This window comes from Arachis hypogaea, chromosome 4 (assembly GCF_003086295.3).
Source record: "Arachis hypogaea cultivar Tifrunner chromosome 4, arahy.Tifrunner.gnm2.J5K5, whole genome shotgun sequence".
Taxonomy (NCBI): domain Eukaryota; kingdom Viridiplantae; phylum Streptophyta; class Magnoliopsida; order Fabales; family Fabaceae; genus Arachis; species Arachis hypogaea.
In genome coordinates, this window is record NC_092039.1 from 10,317,644 (window position 1) to 10,338,993 (window position 21,350).

The window sequence follows — 21,350 nt, forward strand, 5'->3', positions numbered from 1 at the left end:
ATGAAGTTTGTTTCTAATGGAAGTTACTATTTGCTAACCACATGGTTATGTTTCAGTAAATAAGTCTCAACTAGGCAATAGTGATGTTGCTTCCTTAATTATTTTTATCTGTTATTCAATTATATATAATAATAAAGATTCAATTATTTATTTTAGATTATAGTAGAGTAAATTTGATTTTAGATATACATTTTGTGGCACCAATTATATATTAAACTGGAAAATTAAAGTAAGAAAGGAAAATGATTGAAAAATGTGTTTTGTAATTTGCCAAGTTTGCAATTTGAAAAAATGATGTGATTAGGTCAAGTTTTATATTTAATTTATTTATGAATTTTAAGTTTTTGTCTTAATTTATATATGAATATGTGAAAATTAAAATGTTATTTAATTTTTATGGAGGCGGATAAGGGTGGGGTGGGTACCCGTAGGGGCGGGCAGTGGCGGAGTTTGCAACAAAATTTTGGGGGGCCAGATAGAAGATAATTGTCAAGATGCTTTTGATATAGACTCCATTTAAGATAAGCTCGTCTAATTTCATCTCTCTGATTTAGGTGATATTGCCAAATTTAAAGCCGTTTTCCAGGGCCTGGTTCCAAAAAATTAAGGTCAAACTCATCAGATGAAACTCTTTGAACTTTTGAAGGTTATATCTCACTTTCTTCGTGATTCATTAAAGTAAAACAAACTATCTACAGGTGTTGATATTGTAAAAGTTATATGTTCTCCTTATTGAATATTAGCCTTCCTCTTAAAAATACATCAATTCTTTGATTTTTCATGATTATTTTATATAAAAATTTGAATATATATCCTGTAAAATATGTAAAAAAAGAAGTTAGAAGGACAAATATTAAAATTTATAATATTTATTAATTTTTTTATCAATTTATACAAATACAATAATAACAATACTTATTGAATATTTTAATATTTTTTATCATATAAAAAATTAAATTAAATAAACAGTAAAATATAAAATAATATTAAATTATGTAAATAAAAAATACCTAATTTTTTATATTTGAATTTAAAGGTAGAGGGAGTGTTGCTTATTAAATAGAGAGCTGCGAAATGCAAATACACTCAGTTCAGTCCAAATCCAACAAGGTTTGAATGTTTAAAACTAAAAACTATTATGCAATAAAAGTAAGAGATGAAGATTGAACTTTGATATTTTAAGTCATAGAAATGTATTTGAGCCAACTGAACTATTTTTTATTTTTTAAAGAAGTACTACTAATTTTTTTAACAAAAGTTTGGGGGGGGCATGGCCCCCCTTGTCTTAACTAAGCTCCGCCCTTGGGGGCGGGTTCAGATACTGTAGTTTACTACCCACAGATAGTGACGGGATGTGATTTGTGCATGTTTGCATGTTTTTTAAGTAAGTTTGTATAAATAACTCTGTATTGTATTTTAAGTGAAATCATTTTTTGGTGTATATGGCCGATTTTTTGGTGTATACCTCGAAATTCCAATGTGACTGGTGCTTCTAGTGACATTTTGAACTTAAATATTATTCTGAACTAATATAATGTCATGGAATTCCAAAAAAATGGAGGTGTATGGAACTGATATATATATATATATATATATTGAAGTGTAACTGGTGCTATTGTACTTGTGCTTGACCTTGTAGTGTCAATGTATGTATATTTGGTTGACTTGAATATCATTTTGAACTCATTTAATTTCGTATAATCAAAAAAATAATAAATGTGTATAGGACTGGATTTGGGTGTATGAGGCTGAAATTTGGGTGTACGTGACTGGTATTTGGGTGTATGTGTCTGTTACCTGCCTGGTATTTTTAATGTAAATATAGGTTATTTAAATGACTCTTAGAACAATTCGATTATTCTTAATGTAAATATAGGTTATTTAAATGACTCTTATTTTTCTTTATTTACAGCAAACCAAAGACTTAAAATGTGCCACGAGATTATTGAATGAAAAGTTTGAAATGATGAGCGAGCCAAAGAAAGCCATCGTTCGCAAATTAGGATTTGGTGGCCTCATGCACATCCCCCGCCAATGAATGTACTGCACAAACTATTAAAGGAGTTGGCTAACTCCTTTAATTTGGACAAAAACAAACTGGACACAAGCTATGGTTCGTTTAAAGTTAAACCCAAAATCATAGGGACTGCCCTTGGCCTCAATGCATCAGGTAACTGATTACAGAAAACCTCTATACTTGCATTCTCTGTAATATATTCTTTGTAATATTTTATTTTGATATCATGTAATCAAATAAAAAATTTAGGTGTATATGAGTGATATTTGGATGTATTTCAAGTGATTCGGAGTGTAAAAATTTAGATTTGTTTCCCGATAAAGTGAGTTATAAGAAACTTTCTGAGAAGAATAAGCTGATTTTTAGAAGGTTTCAGGGGAAGACATTAAAGAATCTAATCGATGAGATGATGAATATCAGTGTTGACAATGACCACGATCGCCTGATGTTCAAGAGGATTTTCATCCTCTATATTCAGATGGCGTTCTTGTTGCCAATTACGATAAACAAAGTATCTCCTGTGCACCTAACTCCAATTTTTCAGATGAACAAAATAATGGAGGGCAACTGGGGTGGCCATGTGCTCAATTTCATCATCAAAGGCATAACCATTACCATATGAAAAAGAAAAAAATCGATTGACAGCTGCCTCTATGCCTTGATGATAGCGTATTTCCATCTATCAAAATACATAGACAAGAAGAAAGAAGCAATCCCTGGACCTCCCTGGGTTAGCCACTAGAATAGAGAGCTGCTGGTTACAAGAATGAGAGCGGAGATAAATGGTCATATGGTAACTGAACAGAATACCTTCTCTAATTTGGGTGTATTTTAATTATTTAGATGGTGTAAACTAACGTCTCTACTGTTTCAGGGCATCGTCAAGAAGGCAAAAACAAAAAATAAGTTGAAGGAATTAAAATAAAAAGAAAAGAAAGAAAAAAAGAAAAAACATAAAAAAGAAGAAAGCAAGTTCATCCGAGAGTGATCCATCGGAGAGTGAACTTGATTTTTCCTCTGAGTCTTCAGTCTGAAGAAGACTCAAAGGAACCAAGAAGGAAACAACCCACCAGAACTGGCAAAAAATAAGTAATATTTTGTGTGTATTTTGTCACTTTTAGGGTGTTTTTTACTAATGATTGTTTGTCTTCCAGAATGGAATCAAGAAAAAGGAAGCAGATTTTAGAGGATTCCACTTCAGAAAGTGAAAGTGAATCCAATGATGAGTAAGAGGCTGAAATTATCATCACTTTTTTTTTCTGTTTATTTTCATAATTTGATGTATTAACAGAACATAGTGTTTTTCATTTAATTTCAAAAGTGAAGAATCGTCGCCAATTAGAAAACAAAAATCAAAGAAAAAATTTAAACTCCGCACAAAAAGTATGCATTACTTTCGAGAGTATTTTATCATTAATTTTGTTGTGTTTGTCTGATTCATATTTTTTTTATTTCCAGAACGCAATCCAAAAAGAGAAAGCACATTATTGAGGATTCTTCTTCTGAAGAACAAATTCAATCCTATGATGGGTAAGGTACTTTGTAAACCTATCTTACCCTTTATCATCAAAATTATATTTGTTAACATGTTCTTTTGCATGTACTGTCAGAACTGATATTGAAACTGAAGTATTAGAAGAATTCTTAAGAGAATATAAAAAAGAAGAAGACCAACGAAAAGGCTGCTGCACAGGGGTTTGTTATATTTGGGTGTATATTACCAATTTTAAGGTGTTTTGGTTGCTGATTATTGTTTTTTGTTTCCCAGGATGAAGGGAGCTGGGCTGCCATCAACAGAAGGTCACTATGACTCATTCGAAACGTAAGATCCTTTATTTGATAGAATTTTGACATCCTGATTTAACTAAATAGTATTTTTACCGAATAATGTTTATTCTATGTTTAGAATGTCGGTGGTTAACTTAGGAAGCGAGGGTGATCCTTTGTTTCAAGAACAAACAGAACAAAGCAGCGTAAACAATCCTGCGAATAGCATGTAATTTCTCTTTCTAATACCGTTGCTTAATTCTTTTTTTACCATCTGCTTCTAACTCTGTATATATTTCTTTTAGAAAAAAAAAACCCATTAATATTTTATTTAAGAAAAAAAAGGCAAAAAAAATAAGAAAAATCTGCAACTACGCAAGTTCTAAAAAAACAGAGCTTGTGTTTCTTTTCAATGTTTCAGGTGTATTTTGACATTATTTGGGTGGATTTCAGGTTAATTCTGGAAGAAGAATCGGTCAGTGACCCAGCTCAACAGAAGATGATTGTTGTTCGGATAGAGACACATTCGGAATCTGAACCGCTTGATATGTGAGTTGTACAACTAATTTTTGACCTTCTGATCATCTATTTTAAGGGAGTTTCTTAACTTTTTATTTTTGTCTTGTTTAGAGTTCCGATTTAAAAGTGGTCCAACTGATATCAATATCATGAAACAGAATTCGGAAAGCAAATTCAACTCTAAAGTGGTCCACCTCTCTCTACAATTTAAAAGAATATTATTTTAATCAACTCTGTTAATTTAGTAGAGTAATAGAGAGTTATATAGTTTTAAACATAATTACCTGAGTCCAATTGTCTCATTCATATTTTTCCTTTTTAATGTTTTGAGGCTGGATTATTTCAAGCCATTTCATTATATAAATAGCACAATCATAGCTAAAAACCAAAATAAATTAGCAAATTAATACAGGACAGCAAGAGAAAACACAATTTTCAAGGTGAAAGATTTATACTGTGTTTTTTGGCCTGAAATGTCGATGTATGACGGTTCAATTTCACTTTGTTTTTTTTTAGAGAGGTGCCCTCGGCATATACCCTCATTCTGAAAATCACATACCCAAAAAAACAAAAACAAAGCAACATATAAGAAAGAATAAATTTAATAAATGAATACACCCAAAAGATCACAAACTACACCTTATTTTGTACAGAAATACACCTAAATATTAAAACACAAAAAACAGAATCAACTTACAACAAATTTATTTAGCTTCATTCTTGATTGGGAGGGACACGTCTTGTGATATGGGTCAAGGATATAAAATTTTTTCTTTCTAACATCAGCCACCCATGACCACAAATGCTCCGAATAGTAAACAGGTGCAAATATCTGAAGCATGTCCACATTGAACAGTGTTTTAGTTTAATTGGTAAATAACCAAAGAATTGTGATAAGAAGTTTTAGAAATGAAAACTTAAATATGGATGTGATGCTAACTTTTTTAGCTCCAAAAAGGGTATGAACATTTTATAGTCTTCAATCATAAATGGCTTTTTTTATTTTGGCTGTAAGAACTCTCCACCTGCATGATTCCCAATAGCCATGTTCTGCGACATTTGTGAAATACCAAAAGAAATATTTAATACACCCAAAATAATACAAAATACACCTTATCGCAATATTAAGTGAGAGACAGTAAATTTCTTCTTTAAATCTTTTAATATTTTGTTGGTTTAGGATCAGGCACATAGCATTGACAATCTAGAAAAATAAAATACTCAAATTAATTACATCAATCAACATTGCAGTCACATGCCATAATATAATCATTAATCTTATTCTAATATTACTTCAACTTCAATATATGTACTAGCTTTTAGAGACGCAAAGTGGACTTTTGATATTAGCAATGGTTGTTAGGCATTAAGTGTGCACATTGGATCATACTCATTAGTTATTCCATCCCTGTATGTCGTTACTCGTGTGGTCTATATATAGCATTTTTCTTTCATTTCACTCGACATTAGGTTGCTCCTTGCAGGAGTTTCAAACTTTTCAAAAATTTGGCTGGCAGGCTACTTTTCGACCGGAGAACTTTTACCCTCTGCAAATTCCAATGTTGCATTTACCCCAATGTTTGCAATTTTCTCCACTAGCCCCTCTAATTCTTCGATTAGTATTGGCGTCTCAGGACTTTTTCCTTTTTGAGATCCTGGTTGCCCCTCTTGGGTCAGTGTTTCTTCTTGACTTAAATCAGTGAAGTCAAGGCTGAATGATGGCATCGAAAATTCTTTAGGTACGTAGGATGCTGTGCTGGCCATCATCATCATCAGTGCAGCCATGTCTTCAGGACCTGGATTACTGCGTGTTAACAAAGAAGATACTATAAGAATAAGAATAGATGAATGATATCGAAAGAGAGTTATATTGTGCTGAACTTATACTTTAGATGGAGCTGGTGGCACTGTGGGTGTTCTTTCATCAAGTTTTCGGGGTTGTGAAGTGCTATAGGGTCAGAGAAAATGAATCAAATTATAAAAAATCAATTACAGCTCAATCCTGTAGAGATACACCCAAATAAGAAAACAATACACCCAAATACACCCGAATATTATCCCTAACCTCTTAGTTGTTTCTTCACTAATTTTCTCGCTCTGGAACTTTAGGGGGGATGGTTCAATTTGTGGCACAGGACTTGGTGTTGTTGTCTTGGACAGAGGCATGCGTACTTGAATCGGAACTCTAAACAAGACAAAAATAAAAAGTTAAGAAACTCCCTTAAAATAGACGATCAGAAGGTCAAAAATTAGTTGTACAACTCACATATCAAGCGGTTCAGATTCCGAATGTGTCTCTATCCGAACAACAATAATCTTCTGTTGAGCTGGGTCACTGACCGATTCTTCTTCCAGAATCAACCTGAAATCCACCCAAATAATGTCAAAATACACCTGAAACATTGAAAAGAAACACAAGCTCTGTTTTTTTAGAACTTGCGTAGTTGCAGATTTTTCTTATTTTTTTGCCTTTTTTTTCTTAAATAAAATATTAATGGGGTTTTTTTTCTAAAAGAAATATATACAGAGTTAGAAGCAGATGGTAAAAAAAGAATTAAGCAACGGTATTAGAAAGAGAAATTACATGCTATTCGCAGGATTGTTTACGCTGCTTTGTTCTGTTTGTTCTTGAAACAAAGGATCACCCTCGCTTCCTAAGTTAACCACCGACATTCTAAACATAGAATAAATATTATTCGGTAAAAATACTATTTAGTTAAATCAGGATGTCAAAATTCTATCAAATAAAGGATCTTACATTTCGAATGAGTCATAGTGACCTTCTATTGATGGCAGCCCAGCTCCCTTCATCCTGGGAAACAAAAAACAATAATCACCAACCAAAACACCTTAAAATCGGTAATATACACCCAAATATAACAAACCCCTGTGCAGCAGTCTTTTCGTTGGTCTTCTTCTTTTTTATATTCTCTTAAGAATTCTTCTAATACTTCAGTTTCAATATCAGTTCTGACAGTACATGCAAAAGAACATGTTAACAAATATAATTTTGATGATAAAGGGTAAGATAGGTTTACAAAGTATCTTACCCATCATAGGATTGAATTTGTTCTTCAGAAGACGAATCCTCAACAATGTGCTTTCTCTTTTTGGATTGCGTCCTCGAAATAAAAAAAATATGAATTAGACAAACACAACAAAATTGATGATAAAATACTCTCAAAAGCAATACATACTTTTTGTGGGAAGTCTAAATTTTTTTCTTTGATTTTTGTTTTCTAATTGGCGACGATTCTTCACTTCTGAAATTAAATGAGAAACACTATGTTCTGTTAATACATCAAATTTTGAAAATAAACAAAAAAAAAGCGATGGCAATTTCAGAATCTTACTCATCATTGGATTCATTTTCACTTTCTGAAGTGGAATCCTCTAAAATCTGCTTCCTTTTTCTTGATTCCATTCTGGAAGGCAAACAATCATTAGTAAAAAACACCCTAAAAGTGACAAAATACACAAAAAAATATTACTTACTTTTTGGCTGTTCTGGTGGGTTGTTTCCTTCTTGGTTCCTCTGAGTCTTCTTCAGACTGAAGACTCAGAGGAAAAATCAAGTTCACTCTCCGATGGATCACTCTCGGATGAACTTGCTTTCTTCTTTTTTGTTTTTTTATTTTTTCTTTCTTTTCTTTTTGTTTCAATTCCATCAACTTCTTTTTTGTTTCCGCCTTCTTGACGATGCCCTGAAACAGCAGAGACGTTAGTTTACATCATCTAAATAATTAAAATACACCCAAATTAGAGAAGGTATTCTGTTCAGTTACCATATGACCATCTATCTCTGCTCTCATTCTTGCAACCAGCAGCTCTCTATTCTAGTGGCTAACCCAGGGAGGTCCAGGGATTGCTTCTCCCTTCTTGTCTGTATGCTTTGATAGATGGAAATACACTATCATCAATGCATAGAGGCAGCCGTCAATCGATTTTTTCTTTTTTAGACGGTAATTGGTTATGCCTTTGATGATAAAATTGAGCACATGGCCACCCCAGTTGCCCTCCGTTATTTTGTCCATCTGAAAAATTTGAGTTAGGTGCACAGGAGATACTTTGTTTATCGTAGTTGGCAACAAGAACGCCATCTGAATATAGAGGATGAAAATCTTCTTGAACGTCAGGCGATCGTGGTCGTTATCAACACTGATATTCATCATCCCATCGATTAGATTCTTTAATGTCTTCCCCTGAAACCTTCTAAAAATCAGTTTGTTCTCCTCAGAATGTTTCTTATAACTCACTTTATCGGAAACCAGATCTCCTATAAAAAAGAAAACAATTTACACTCCAAATCACTTGAAATGCACCCAAATATCACTCATATACACCTAAATTTTTTACTTGATTACATGATATTCAAATAAGATATTACAAAGAATATATTACAGAGAATGCAAGTATAGAGGTTTTCTGTAATCAGTTACCTGATGCATTGAGGCCAAGGGCAGCCCCTATTATTTTGGGTTTAACTTTAAATGAACCATAACTTGTGTCCAGTTTGCTTTTGTCTAAATTAAAGGAGTTAGCCAACTCCTTTAACAGTTTGTGTGGTACATTCATTAGCGGGATGTGCATGAGGCCACCAAATCCTAATTCGCAAACAATGGCTTTCTTTGGCTCGCTCATCATTTCAAACTTTTTACTCAATATTCTCGTGGCACATTTCAAGTCTTTGGTTTGCTGTAAACAAAGTAAAATGAGAGTCATTTAAATAACTTATATTTACATTAGGAATAATTGAATTGTTCTAAGATATATGTGCTTACATTGTATTTTTTTCACCTTGTCTCTTGGTTGTCATTTTTACTGTAAAGAATAAGAAATACTGTCAATAGATAAAAATACCATGCAAGTAACAAACACATACACCCAAATACCAGCCACATACACCCAAATTCCAGCCTCATACACCCAAATCTAGTCCTCTACACATTTATTATTTTTTTGATTATACGAAATTAAATGAATCAAAATGATATTCAAGTCAACCAAACATGCATATATTGACACTACAAGGTCAAGCACAGGTACAACAGCACCAGTTACACTTCAATACTCTTAATATATATATATATCAGTTCCATACACCTCTATTTTTTTTAATTCCATGACATTATATTAGTTCAGAATAATATTTAAGTTCAAAATACCACTAGAAGCACCAATCACATTGGAATTTCGAGATTTACACCCAAAAATCAGCCATTTACACCAAAAAATGATTTCACTTGAAATACAATACAGAATTTATGTCTATACAAACTTACTTAAAAAACATGCAAACTGCACATATCATGCACAAAAACAGATGAAAACACACGTTAAACCATTCACTTGAAGTACGTAAAATAGCGTAAACGACTTGAACAGTTTCATCAGAACAGTAATATCAAATCTAAACCAAGAACAGTGAAACAGAAAGAGAAATACGACGATATATGCTTCACATTCGAAATCAGAAACAGAAATCTGAAAAACCTAATAGAATAGTCAAACAGTACCTTGAATAATGTTTCTTCTTTCTTTTTGGTGTTTTTTGATGGAGATTTGGAAGTCTTCTTGCTGATTTCGTCTACTTTTGGCGAGGAGTTTGACAGTTTCTTCAGAGTGGGTGTTGGTTTCGAATGTGGCTTGAATCTCGATGGTTGTGGTTTTGATTGACGAAGAAAAAGAGTCGTTCATAATGAGCACGTTTTGGAAACGATTAACTGACGCGCGTGTCTTTACACTCGATTGGGGGGAGTAAAAGGCACATGTGCTTTGTTGGGCTTGACCCAACTTGTAGGACTTGTAAGTCAAAAAGACTTGTATGTGTAGCATGACTGTTGTAAAAAATTATACATACAAAATCTTGAATTAAGTTAAAGAAAATGAATTTTAACTTGAACTTATAAAAATTGAATAAACACTCTGAATAATTCATTTTTATAGTGCAAATAACAAAGGAATAATTTCAAAAAAAAAAAAGAGAAAGAAAGCCTAAAATTTGTCCACAAATACAATTTAACCAGAATCGTACTTATTTGCTTTCAGATTATACAAGAAATTCTCACTAATCGTAGATAGTTGATTGGTTCACTTGGTTGTTAGCCGTTAGTGTTTCACTGGTGTAGCCATATCCAACTACTTCTTCTCTTAATGGGAAAGTACCTTCAATACCATGCCAAAATATGAGGCAAAAACATGTGCACAACAACACGGGAAGAAACATTCTGCAGCTTATTACTGTGTTGGTGGTTGAGATTAGAAGGCTATTCATAATGGCTGGAGAATCAAATGCAATCATCTACCATCAATACATAAAGTTCCATAACCAAATCACTTGTGAATCAAAATCTAGTGATCACCGAAAAGTGATATTCCACTCAGTGCTGCTATCCAAGTCATAATCATTTCAAATGGACATCCATTATTTTCACAACAATTTCTATGATTTCTATTCATGAGGCTATCAACAATTGTTAAATCTCTATTGGTACAAGTATCTTTTTTGTGCACTTCTATGAGTCTATCTTCTTGTGTCTGTCTCTTCCTTTGGTTTTATTTATAAAAAAAATTATAGAGTAAAAATAGACAAAAGTATATACGAAAAAGAGTATAAAGGTGATTAAAGTACACCTAAAAGGTTTTAAAATAACTTGATACACCCCAAAGATTGTTTATTTAAGCAAGTCGAAAGTGTACTTAGTTGTATATGTAGTAATGAATTTAGATTTTTTAAGCTGATACATCGAGATTTGGAGGATTACAAAGTGTATGATTGCAATTTTATGCAGACCAATAGAATCCTAAATAAGGAAAGAACAGTTCTGACCTGTCTAAACAATCTTTGAGATGTATTTCGCTATTTTAGAATCTTTCCAGTGTACAAATTAACAAATCTATTATAATCTTTTAAAGAGTATAAAATCATTTTATATTAAAATTAGACTTTTAGCATGTTTAAATTTAGTTGCTGATGGTAGGAAAAAGTTCAGCCAACACTCCCAAAGTGTTGATTCATTACCCAAAATATAGTTACTTCTGTTGGTACAGAATAATCTTTGATAAATAATTTGAAATTTCATTCTTGTTTAGGAACAGATTGGTGAATCAGAATGAGCTCTAACACAATAAAATCATTTAAAACAGCAAACCAATCACGCTATACAACCACAGTATTAATACAGATATGGTTTCTTAGTACTTAGATTCCCAGCCATGTTGATAGTATTCTTTATTTTTGTTACAGAACATGACATTTGTGAGGAATACCTACAGCAAGAACATTCCTTCAGTAGATAAAAAGAAAAAAACAACTTTAATTTCCCTTGTTCCTTATATTTCAATTTCAAGCTTAAATTCCTCTCCAATAAGCAGTGACAATTCTGAAACTTGTATAGTAACAAACTGTGAGGAGTCATCATTGTGAGTCTTGACAACCATCTTCAGTGAACCTGTTCCATTCATATAACTTATTCTCTTATGCTTAGGTATTCCCAAGAAAGTGACCTTTTCTATGATCCATCTTTGTTCCAGGGCAAATCTTCCATTAGTGACATTAGATGCAACAAAAACACTATTTTTCTGCAATGCACCATAAAAACTAACCAATGTCCATGGCTCATTCTGTCCTGATATGTCAAGTGTCTCCCCATCATCCAAATAAACTTGTCCATAGCTAGTTTTGCTGCTACTAACAACCACCACAAGATGAAATCGGGTCTTCCGGGCGGCTTCTGTTGTCAATGCCTCTCCTTGCATGGCCAAGATGTTACCTTCACCAACATGCACATTTATGTGATCAGATGGAGCATCAAGGGTAACATATTTTCCTGATTCAGCACTCACTGAATTCGAGAAATTGAAGAGATCAAACCAGTTTCCTGCAGGGAAGTATGCATCAACCGTTATAGCCCCCGGCTTTAGTACAGGTGACACTAAAACCCCTTTTCCTAGAAGAAACTGTGAACTTATATCATATGTTGTGACATCCTCAGGAAATGAAAAGAAAAGGGGTCTTGCAATTGGTGTCCCTTTTGTGTGTGCCTCATACATTAGTGTGTAAAGGTAAGGGAGGAGGCAATAGCGCAGGCCGAGCACTTTCCTAGCCGATTCAGCAACTGAATCCCAAAGATATAGCTCTTGCCTATTGGAAGTGTTGTCCGAATGATCTCTTGTAAAGGGATAAAAAGCCCCCAGCTGCATTGTGGAAAGTGAAAATAATTTGATATCTATATGTTTTGTTATGAGTTTCCAAGTTTTCTACTATACAAAGAAGATACTAGTTTCTACATGTGACTTTTGTAACCTAAGCATACAAAACTAATACAAGTATATGAAAACAACATTCACAAAGCAGAAAAAAAGAATCAATAATCGATACTAATTACCATACTTAAGGATGAAATTTTACCTGGATCCAGCGCCTACAAAGTTCTTCAGTTGTATTTCCCGAAAAGCCACATATATCTGCTCCAACCATTGGAATTCCAAATATTCCAAAATTTAAAATAGAAGGGATTGAGTATGCTAAATCATTCCATGTGGCAGCATTATCTCCTGTCCAGTGAGCTGTGTACTTGCCAGAACTAACAAAAGTTGATCTACTGAGAATGAATGGCCTTTTGCCACTTATATCCTTTAAAACCTTGTTGGTTGCTTTGGATTCTAAGAGTCCATATAAATTATGGGAATCATATTCAGTGATATTGCCAAAATGTAAAGATGTTGCCGGGACTGTTCTGTAATTGATCTGTTGCATAACTCCGGAATTATTAATTTTATAGGGAGGGTTGTCAAGACTAGACGATGGATTCGGGGGAGAAGTGATGAAATTAGACAACTCATTCATGTCAAGCCAAATACCGTCAAATGGGAGAAGCTCTCTAAATAATTTGACTTCTGTACCCCAAAACTTTTGGCTGCTTGGATTCAAGAAATCAGGGTAGTAAACTGGTCCAGGCCAAACTTGACCAAGGTAATTGACTCCATTTCTCTTGATGTATATATCATCCTCCAATCCTCTGACAAAAGTTGCATATGTTTGATTCACATGGATACCTTTTTGCAAAATTAAAGCCTGGATCAATAACTAATGCATGGATGTTATTTTATTATCAAAAGAAATGGCATGGTATGAGGATTACTGGATTAGTTACCAGGATCCAAGATAAGCACATATTTCTGGCCATTTTGGTGAAGGGTATCAACAAATGTTTTCATCTTATCCAGTGGAAAGTTGATAGGATCAAGGGTGAAATCTTGATATGCATCCATGTAATCGATATCTGTCCACATAACTTCAAGGGGTATGTTTGCTTTTGCATAGTTGGCAACCACACCCTTGAGATCACTTACATTCTTGTAGCCCCATCTACACTGATGAAAACCTTTCAGAACAGAAATAATGATATGATGTGGATAAGCATAGGAATCACTGCTACAAATAATAGATCAGCAAGATAAGACCAACAGTTGTTACACACTGATTAGAACTTAAATATCTGTGAACAAGTGAAAGGAAAATTCATAAAGTACACATGGTAACCCAACGTTTCTTTAATGAAATGTGGAAGTGAATGAATTTGTCCAATTGAATAGAGCAGCAGGGTTCATCATCATTATCAAAATATGTGAGCAATATCAATATCATTATACGTATCATAACTAGGTAGAATAGATTATCATGCTATATAAGTAGTCTTACCAAAAGACCAATAAGGCACAGGAGCAGGTCTTCCAATGAGTTCAGTGTACTGCTCCATCACCAGCTCCGGCGATGATCCAGCAAAAAAGTAAAGATCAAACACTCCACCAATCACCTTGTAAGTTATACGGTCGCCACCATACACAACATCCATCCCATTGCTATTTAGCAGCAACACCCCATGTGTGCTCCCAGACTTCACTCTTCCATCTTTAGACCCTTTCCTTACATCCATGTAAAAAGGGTGAGAGCCATAAAGGTTCAAGTCAAGAATGGCACTAAAAGTATCTGAATTCCACATGGTGAGTGTCTGGTGTGGCTGCAACTTAAAGGAGCTCTTGGTGTGTTCACCAAGGCCATAAAGTGAGGCTCTTTCCCTTGGGAGTGAGGAAGATAGCTGAAGGTACTGGTCCTTGAACACAATGAAAGTTGAAGGGTTGGAAGGGTCTGGTGAGGTATCAAAGAGAATGTCCTTGGAGGACTTGCGCGAGATAGTGAAGCCAAATGGGGTGGTGTTGTGGAGGCTGAATATGAGGTCTGAGTTTGCTATTGTCAGAGATAGTTTTACTTCTTGTTTAGAAGAAGGGAATTGTTTGGTGCTGAGAGAGCAGTGAGGGTAATAGGAACCTCTAGGAATCACTTCTTCTGGGATCTCCCATCTTTGGTGGGTAGAGTCTGTTATTCTTACTCTTAGCCTATCCTTGTTCTCAAAACTGCAAAATTCAGAAATAACCAAAATTTTCATGCTATATACACTTCAGTTTGTATGATGCAGTGAATAGGAATCGTGTATGATGCAAGCCATATCAACTTCAAATTTTGCATCACATTTTGCTGTGTGTATTAATATTATTACTTCATAGTGAATAGTGAATACCAAATTGATAATCAATTATAACCTAGAATTCATTAGTATCAAGATTCGAAGCAAAGCTGAACTAATCTATCTAAGGTTAGTATAATGACCTGCTATAACAGTAAAGATATCATAGTGTTTAATTATTTATTTTTCTAAAAATCACTGAAAAGATCACAGTAATGATTCAAAGTGGTGGTGTTGTTACCTGGCAGAGAGTTTGAGTTGTGGGATGTCAGGTCCATGGAGAGAAGAAGATTTGATAAGGCTAAGAGTAGCAGTCAACGACTTCCCAAAGTGATCACTGGCCACACTTGAGATGGTGTAGCCATATCCAACTACTTCTTCTGTTAGTGTGGAAGCTTCAACTCCATGCCTAAATATGATGCACAAGAACAATAACAAGGGAAGCATAGTGGCTCTTCTCTCATGCCTGCTACTCATTCTGCTACTTAGTGAGTGTGTTGAGTGTGAGAGACTTTTCAATTTTGTAGAAGGACAATAGTTCAGTCATGGAATGAATAAAATAAGTCTAGAATGCTGATGTCAATGTTTGAAAATATCATTTGTAATATTTCTATTCTTGGGATTCTCAACAATTGTTAGATCTCTATTGGTACAAGTACCTTCCTTCTGCATTGTCTATCATCCTGCTTGCACTTTCTGTTCCTTTGATTTTAGTGCCTTTTTTTTTCCCAAGGAATTTTAATTTGTTTTTGAAATAAGTTATCTCACATATATAAAATTTCTATTTCCATTTTAAAGTATAGGATTTTAATATTTTCATGCAAAAGAAAATAAAAAGTAGCATTATTATTATTATTTATGGGCATTTTAAATATAGTGAAATTGTTTATATTCAATTAACTTTCATTGATTTTAAAATTAGAGGAGTGCTACACATACAAGTCATTTTGGCTCACAAGTCTTACAAGTTGGGCCAAATCTAACACGCGCGTCAGTGAACCATTCTCGCGTGTTTCATCTTCGTTTCCTTTTTCGAGTTTCTTGTCAAATTTGTTCGATCTCCTTCGTGCGTTCTCTCTTTGCCTTCGATTTCCTTCTGTTTTTTTCAATTTTGATGGTTTCTGAAATCAAGTTTTGAAATTGTTTTGAAGATGATGGAACTTCAGAAATACACCCGAACGATTACAAAAATACACCCAAACGATTACAGAAATACATCCAAAGGATTACAGAAATACACCCAAACAGTTACAGAAATAAACCAAACGATTACAGAAATACACCCAAAGGATTACAGAAATACACCCAAAAATTTTAAGAAATACATCCAATATCAGAGGAAAGACAATATATTTCTTCTTGAAATCTTTTAATGTTTTGCTGGTTAAGGATAAGGCACATGACAGAGACAATCTAGAAAAAAATATAGAAGAACAGTAAAACAGTACCTTGAATAATATTTCTTTGTCTTTTCTGGTGATTTTGATGAAGGAGAAAGAGAAAACGAAAAGAAGAGAATAAATTTCAATAAAAAAAAGAAGGAAGAAGAAGTGGTGTTGATGACGATGATAACGAGGGAGAAAAATTACGAAAAAGAAGAAGAAGAGACACCGAGAAAGAGAAGAAGGAGAAGAAGAAGAAGAGGAGGCACAAAAAAAAAATGTGAAAACGGCGTAAATATAAATGACTTGTATGACTTGTATGGAAAATCACTTGTATGTATGGAAAAGTACTTGTATGTAGAGAATAATCCTGCTACACATACAAGCCTTTTTGGCTTACAAGTTATACAAGTTGGTCCAAGTTCAAGAAAAAAAACGCGCGCACCACTCTTTTAAAATCGAGCATCCAACGCACACGTTCATTATGCTGCACTCTTCCTCTTCCTCTTCTTCCTCAATCAAAACGCAAATCGTCAGGATTCGCACTCTTCCTCTTCTTCCTCGATCAAAACGCAAACCGTCAATATTCAAGGGACATTCGAAACAAAAGACACGTTCCAACTCCTCGTGAAGAGTAGAAGAAATCAAGAAAAAAAGATACAAATCTCCATAAAAGATCACCAGAAAAACATTAAAAGTTTTCAAGAAGAAATATAATGTCTCCCCATGTTTTGGGTGTATTTCTTAAATCCTTTGGGTGTATTTCTTAATTGATTTAAATTGATTTAAAAGTCTGTTAAAGAGGCACGTAACATAAGCAGCACGTTTAGTGGGTTTCGTTTTCTTCGGACTTGTAAAGCTTATAAGCTCAAAACACTTGTACGTAGAGATTAATACAAAATTTATATGTCATTACTTATATATAGCATGATTTTAGTATTAACTTTTATATAGATAGTTGCTTAAATTCATTAAGGCTTTTGATCTCTACTAGAAGAGCTTTTCGTCCCATTGAATTACATGTTTCATATACGCCTAGATTACACTTTCCGAGCCATTTTATGATATATACATATCCATGACTCTTCGATATATAATTTTTTTTAGCCAAAATAAAAAAACTCCATGCCATACTTCTGATTCATTTGCTCAAAAAAATAGGTATTTCTGTCAACAAAAAATAATCTTTGATAAATAATCTGAAATTTTATTATCTTAAAATAGTCATTTCTCAATTTTCCAACCAAAAGTAATAAAGAAATGCTACATCTTTGACTCTTTTAAACAACTACACAGAGAAGTATATTATATATGGAGAGCTTTGAATGTAGTTGCTGAAAGATCATCTAATTATAAGACATAACTATGAACAAGAAGAAGATAGATTCTTTCATAGTAAAAACCTGCTTTCTAAACCATAGTCATTTCAATTTCTAGCTCAAATTTCTCTCCAATAAGTTGTGACAATGCTGAAACTTCTATACTAATAAACTGTGACAAGTTATCAGCATGTGTCTGCACAATTCCATTCTCAATATTCAATTCATTACTTGCCAAATTCACTTTACTTAATCTCTTCTTCTTTGGTATCCCCAAGAATGTGATCTTTTCAATGATCAACCTTTGGTCCAGAGCAAATCTTGCATTGACTATATCAGATGTAATAAAAACACCATTGTTATGTAAAACAGCATAAAATCTGACCAATGTCCACTCTTCATTCTCTCCTGATACTTCAAGTGTTTCTCCATCATCCAAATAAACTTGTCCATAGCTAGTTTGGCTGCGGCTAACAACCACCACAAGATGAAACACAGTCTTCCGGGCGGCTTCAGTTGTCATTGCCTCTCCTTGCATGACCAAAATGTTACCTTCACCAACATGCACATTAATGTGATCAGATGGAGCATCAAGAGTAACATACTTTCCTGATTCAGCACTCACTGAATTCGACACGTTGAAGAGATCAAACCAGTTTCCTGCAGGGAAGTATGCATTGACAGTTACAGCTCCAGATTCAAGCACAGGTGAGACTAAAACCCCTTTGCCAAGTAGAAACTGTGAATTTATGTCATATGTGGTGACATCCTCAGGGAATGAAAAGAAAAGGGGTCTTGCAATTGGTGTCCCTTTTGTGTGTGATTCATACATTAGTGTGTAAAGGTAAGGGAGGAGGCGATAGCGCAGGCCGAGCACTTTCCTTGCTGACGAAGCAACTGAATCCCAAAGATAAAGCTCTTGCCTGGTTGAAGATTTATCTGAATGATCTCTTGCAAAGGGGTAAAATGCTCCTAATTGGATCCAACGCCTGCAAAGTTCTTCGGTTGTGTTTGGTCCAAAACCACATATATCTGCTCCAACCATTGGAATTCCGAATATTCCAAAATTTAATATAGAAGGGATTGAGTATGCCAAATCGTTCCAAGTCGCGGCGTTATCTCCTGTCCAGTGAGCTGCATACCTACCAGAGCTTACAAAAGTTGATCTACTGAGAATGAATGGCCTTTTACCAGTTATATCCTTTAAAGCCTTGTAAGTTGCTTTGCTTTGTAAGAGTCCATACAAATTATGAGCATCATACTCAGTAATATTACCATAGTGTGAAGATGTTGCTGGTATTGTTCTGGTATTGATTGGTTTTTGAGTTCCAGAATCATTGATTATGTAGGGAGGGTTATCAAGATTGGAAGATGGATTAGGAGGAGAAGTGTTGAAATTAGCTATCTCATTCATATCAAGCCAGAGACCATCAAATGGGAGAAGCTCCCTAAATAATTTGATTTCATTACCCCAGAATTTTTGGCTTCTTGGATTCAAGAAATCAGGGAAGTAAACTGGTCCAGGCCAAACTTGACCAAGGTAATTGACTCCATTTCTCTTTATGTAGATATCAGCCTCCAAGCCTCTGATATAAGTTGCATATGAAGTATTTACACTGATACCTGTTTGAAAAATTAGCTTCAAATCAATAACTGCTGTAATATGTTTGTGGATTGGTTAAAAGAGGTTGCTTGGTGTTGGAATTAGGTACCAGGATCTAAGATGGGAACATATTTCTGGCCATTTTGATGAAGGGTGTCAACAAATTTGCTCATCTTATCCAATGGGAAATTTATAGGATCAAGTGTGAAATCCTTATATGCATCCATTGAATCAATATCTGTCCACATAACTTCAAGGGGTATATTTGCTTTTGCATAGTTGGCAACCACATTTTCAAGATCACTCACATCCTTGTAGCCATATCTACATTGATGAAAACCTTCCACAAAAGAGAGGAATTCTTTTGGATTAGCATGTAAAGTTGGGATCCACAGACTTTTCTTGGACAAAAAAAATATTGTGATAATTTATCAACTTTGCTATAAGAATACATGGTACTAATTAAGATTTTCTTACCAAAAGACCAATAAGGCATTGGAGCAGGCCTTCCAATGAATTCAGTGTACTGCTCCATCACTTGTTCCGGCGATGATCCGGCAAAAATGTAAAAATAAAAAACTCCACCAATCACTTTATAAGTTATGCGGTCACCATCATACACAACATCCATCCCATTGCTATTTAGCAGCAAGACCCCATGTGTAGCCCCAGCCTTAACCCTCCCATCCATGGACCCTTTCCTCATGTCCAAGTAAAAAGGGTGGAAGCCATAAAGGTTCAAGTCAAGGTTGGCACCATTGTCCATATTCCACATTGTTAATGTTTGGTTTGGCTGCAGCTTGAAGGAGCCCTTGGTGTGCTCACCAAGGCCATAAATGGAGGCTCTTTCCCTTGGCAGTGAGGAAGAGAGCTGAAGGTATTGGTCCTTGAACACAAGAAAAGTTGAAGGGTCAGAAGGGTCCGGTGAAGCATCAAAGAGAATGTCATTGGAGGACTTGCGCGATATAGTGAAGCCGAATGGAATTGTGTTGTGGAGGCTGAATATGAGGTCTGAGTTTGGTGATGTTAGAGATAGTTTTGGTTCTTGGTTTAGATCATAGCTATTGAGAGAATGAAAAGAGTATTGAGAACTTCTAGGAATCACTTCTTCTGGAATTTCCCATCTTTGGTTAATGGAGTCTGTGATTCTTACTCTTAGCCTGTCCTTGGTTTCTAAACTGCAAAATTTAGAAATATGTATTCCATGTTAGATTTAGAATAATGATAGTTGTACTCGCTTTGCATTGTATACTGGACCGGTTTACACCTCATCCAATGGCGATGAGAATAAGCCGGTTTGATACGCAATGCAAAGTAAGTCACTAAAACATTTCTTACCTGGCTACAAGGTTGAGGTGTGGGATGTCAGGCCCATAAATGGAGGAAGACTTGATGAGGTTAAGGTTAGCACTCAATGAAGTTCCTAAAAGATCTTCATTGTTCACATTTGAGATGGTGTAACCATAACCAACTACTTCTATTTCTTCTGATGATGATGAATATGTAACAAAATGGCAAAAGATTAGGCAAATACATATATAGAAGAAGATTGTTATTGGTGGTGGAAACATAGTGGTTCTGGTTTCACTTCTCAAAACCGCACCCATATTATGCTTCTTAGTCTTGAATGTTGAAGATAGAAAGCTTAGGTATGCCGTTATATTCAATTCATTTTCAATTATTGTAGGCTTAATTAAGTTTTTGTTACTTGTAAAATACCCTTTTTTTATTTTTGTAAAAAAAAAAATTAGTCTAATAAAATTTAAAAGTTTTTTGTTTTAGTCTCTTTCATTAGTTGTTTAGAAAGGTAAAGATATCAAATATATGAATTGTTTAAGTATACCAATTGCACGATGATGTTTCGAATATTGGAAAAACAATGCTTATATAATTTAGTTTTAGATGTATTGTGTAACTGAACAAAAACAAATGTCTACCTTTCTAATCATTGTAAAGGCTAAAGATTTCTTTTTAATATATATATATATATATATATATATATATATATATATATATATATATATATATATATATATATATATTATATATATATTCGAAATCATGTTCCAACTTGAAACGAATCCAAGTTATTCTCTACATGGATATCAAAATAATGACATCATTTCTAAGACTTAGATTTATAAATGAATCAATATTAGTTCACAAGCTTAACTTTTTAGAACGAATTCTGCTCCAATTTTAACTCAGTTTCTTCTA

At 34.1% G+C, this 21,350-nt stretch overlaps 2 protein-coding genes across 2 annotated transcripts; both read right to left on the bottom strand.

The window, feature by feature from the left end:
- Positions 1-11,416: 11,416 nt before the first annotated feature.
- On the bottom strand, positions 11,417-15,363 carry LOC112796214 (alpha-glucosidase). The gene is made up of 5 exons (XM_025838567.3): positions 15,071-15,363; positions 14,007-14,719; positions 13,459-13,689; positions 12,714-13,360; positions 11,417-12,499 (listed from the first exon to the last, which is right to left on the bottom strand). The coding sequence occupies exons 1-5, from the start codon at positions 15,304-15,306 to the stop codon at positions 11,636-11,638; spliced, it is 2,691 nt and encodes an 896-aa protein (XP_025694352.1). The 5' UTR covers positions 15,307-15,363; the 3' UTR covers positions 11,417-11,635.
- Positions 15,364-17,397: 2,034 nt separating this feature from the next.
- On the bottom strand, positions 17,398-20,800 carry LOC112796213 (alpha-glucosidase). The gene is made up of 4 exons (XM_025838566.2): positions 20,472-20,800; positions 19,611-20,311; positions 19,243-19,473; positions 17,398-19,153 (listed from the first exon to the last, which is right to left on the bottom strand). The coding sequence occupies exons 1-4, from the start codon at positions 20,738-20,740 to the stop codon at positions 17,622-17,624; spliced, it is 2,733 nt and encodes a 910-aa protein (XP_025694351.1). The 5' UTR covers positions 20,741-20,800; the 3' UTR covers positions 17,398-17,621.
- Positions 20,801-21,350: the final 550 nt, after the last annotated feature.

Bases quoted from the DNA above. Each gene is read 5' to 3' on its own strand.
- LOC112796214 (XM_025838567.3), bottom strand. From the start codon at position 15,306: ATGAGTAGCAGGCATGAGAGAAGAGCCACTATGCTTCCCTTGTTATTG. The intron at 14,720-15,070 runs GTAACAACACCA...TGAATTTTGCAG, and splicing joins CAACTCAAACTCTCTGCCAG to TTTTGAGAACAAGGATAGGC. The intron at 13,690-14,006 runs GTAAGACTACTT...CTGTTCTGAAAG, and splicing joins TGTGCCTTATTGGTCTTTTG to GTTTTCATCAGTGTAGATGG.
- LOC112796213 (XM_025838566.2), bottom strand. From the start codon at position 20,740: ATGGGTGCGGTTTTGAGAAGTGAAACCAGAACCACTATGTTTCCACCA. The intron at 20,312-20,471 runs GTAAGAAATGTT...TAAATTTTGCAG, and splicing joins CACCTCAACCTTGTAGCCAG to TTTAGAAACCAAGGACAGGC. The intron at 19,474-19,610 runs GTAAGAAAATCT...CTTTTGTGGAAG, and splicing joins AATGCCTTATTGGTCTTTTG to GTTTTCATCAATGTAGATAT.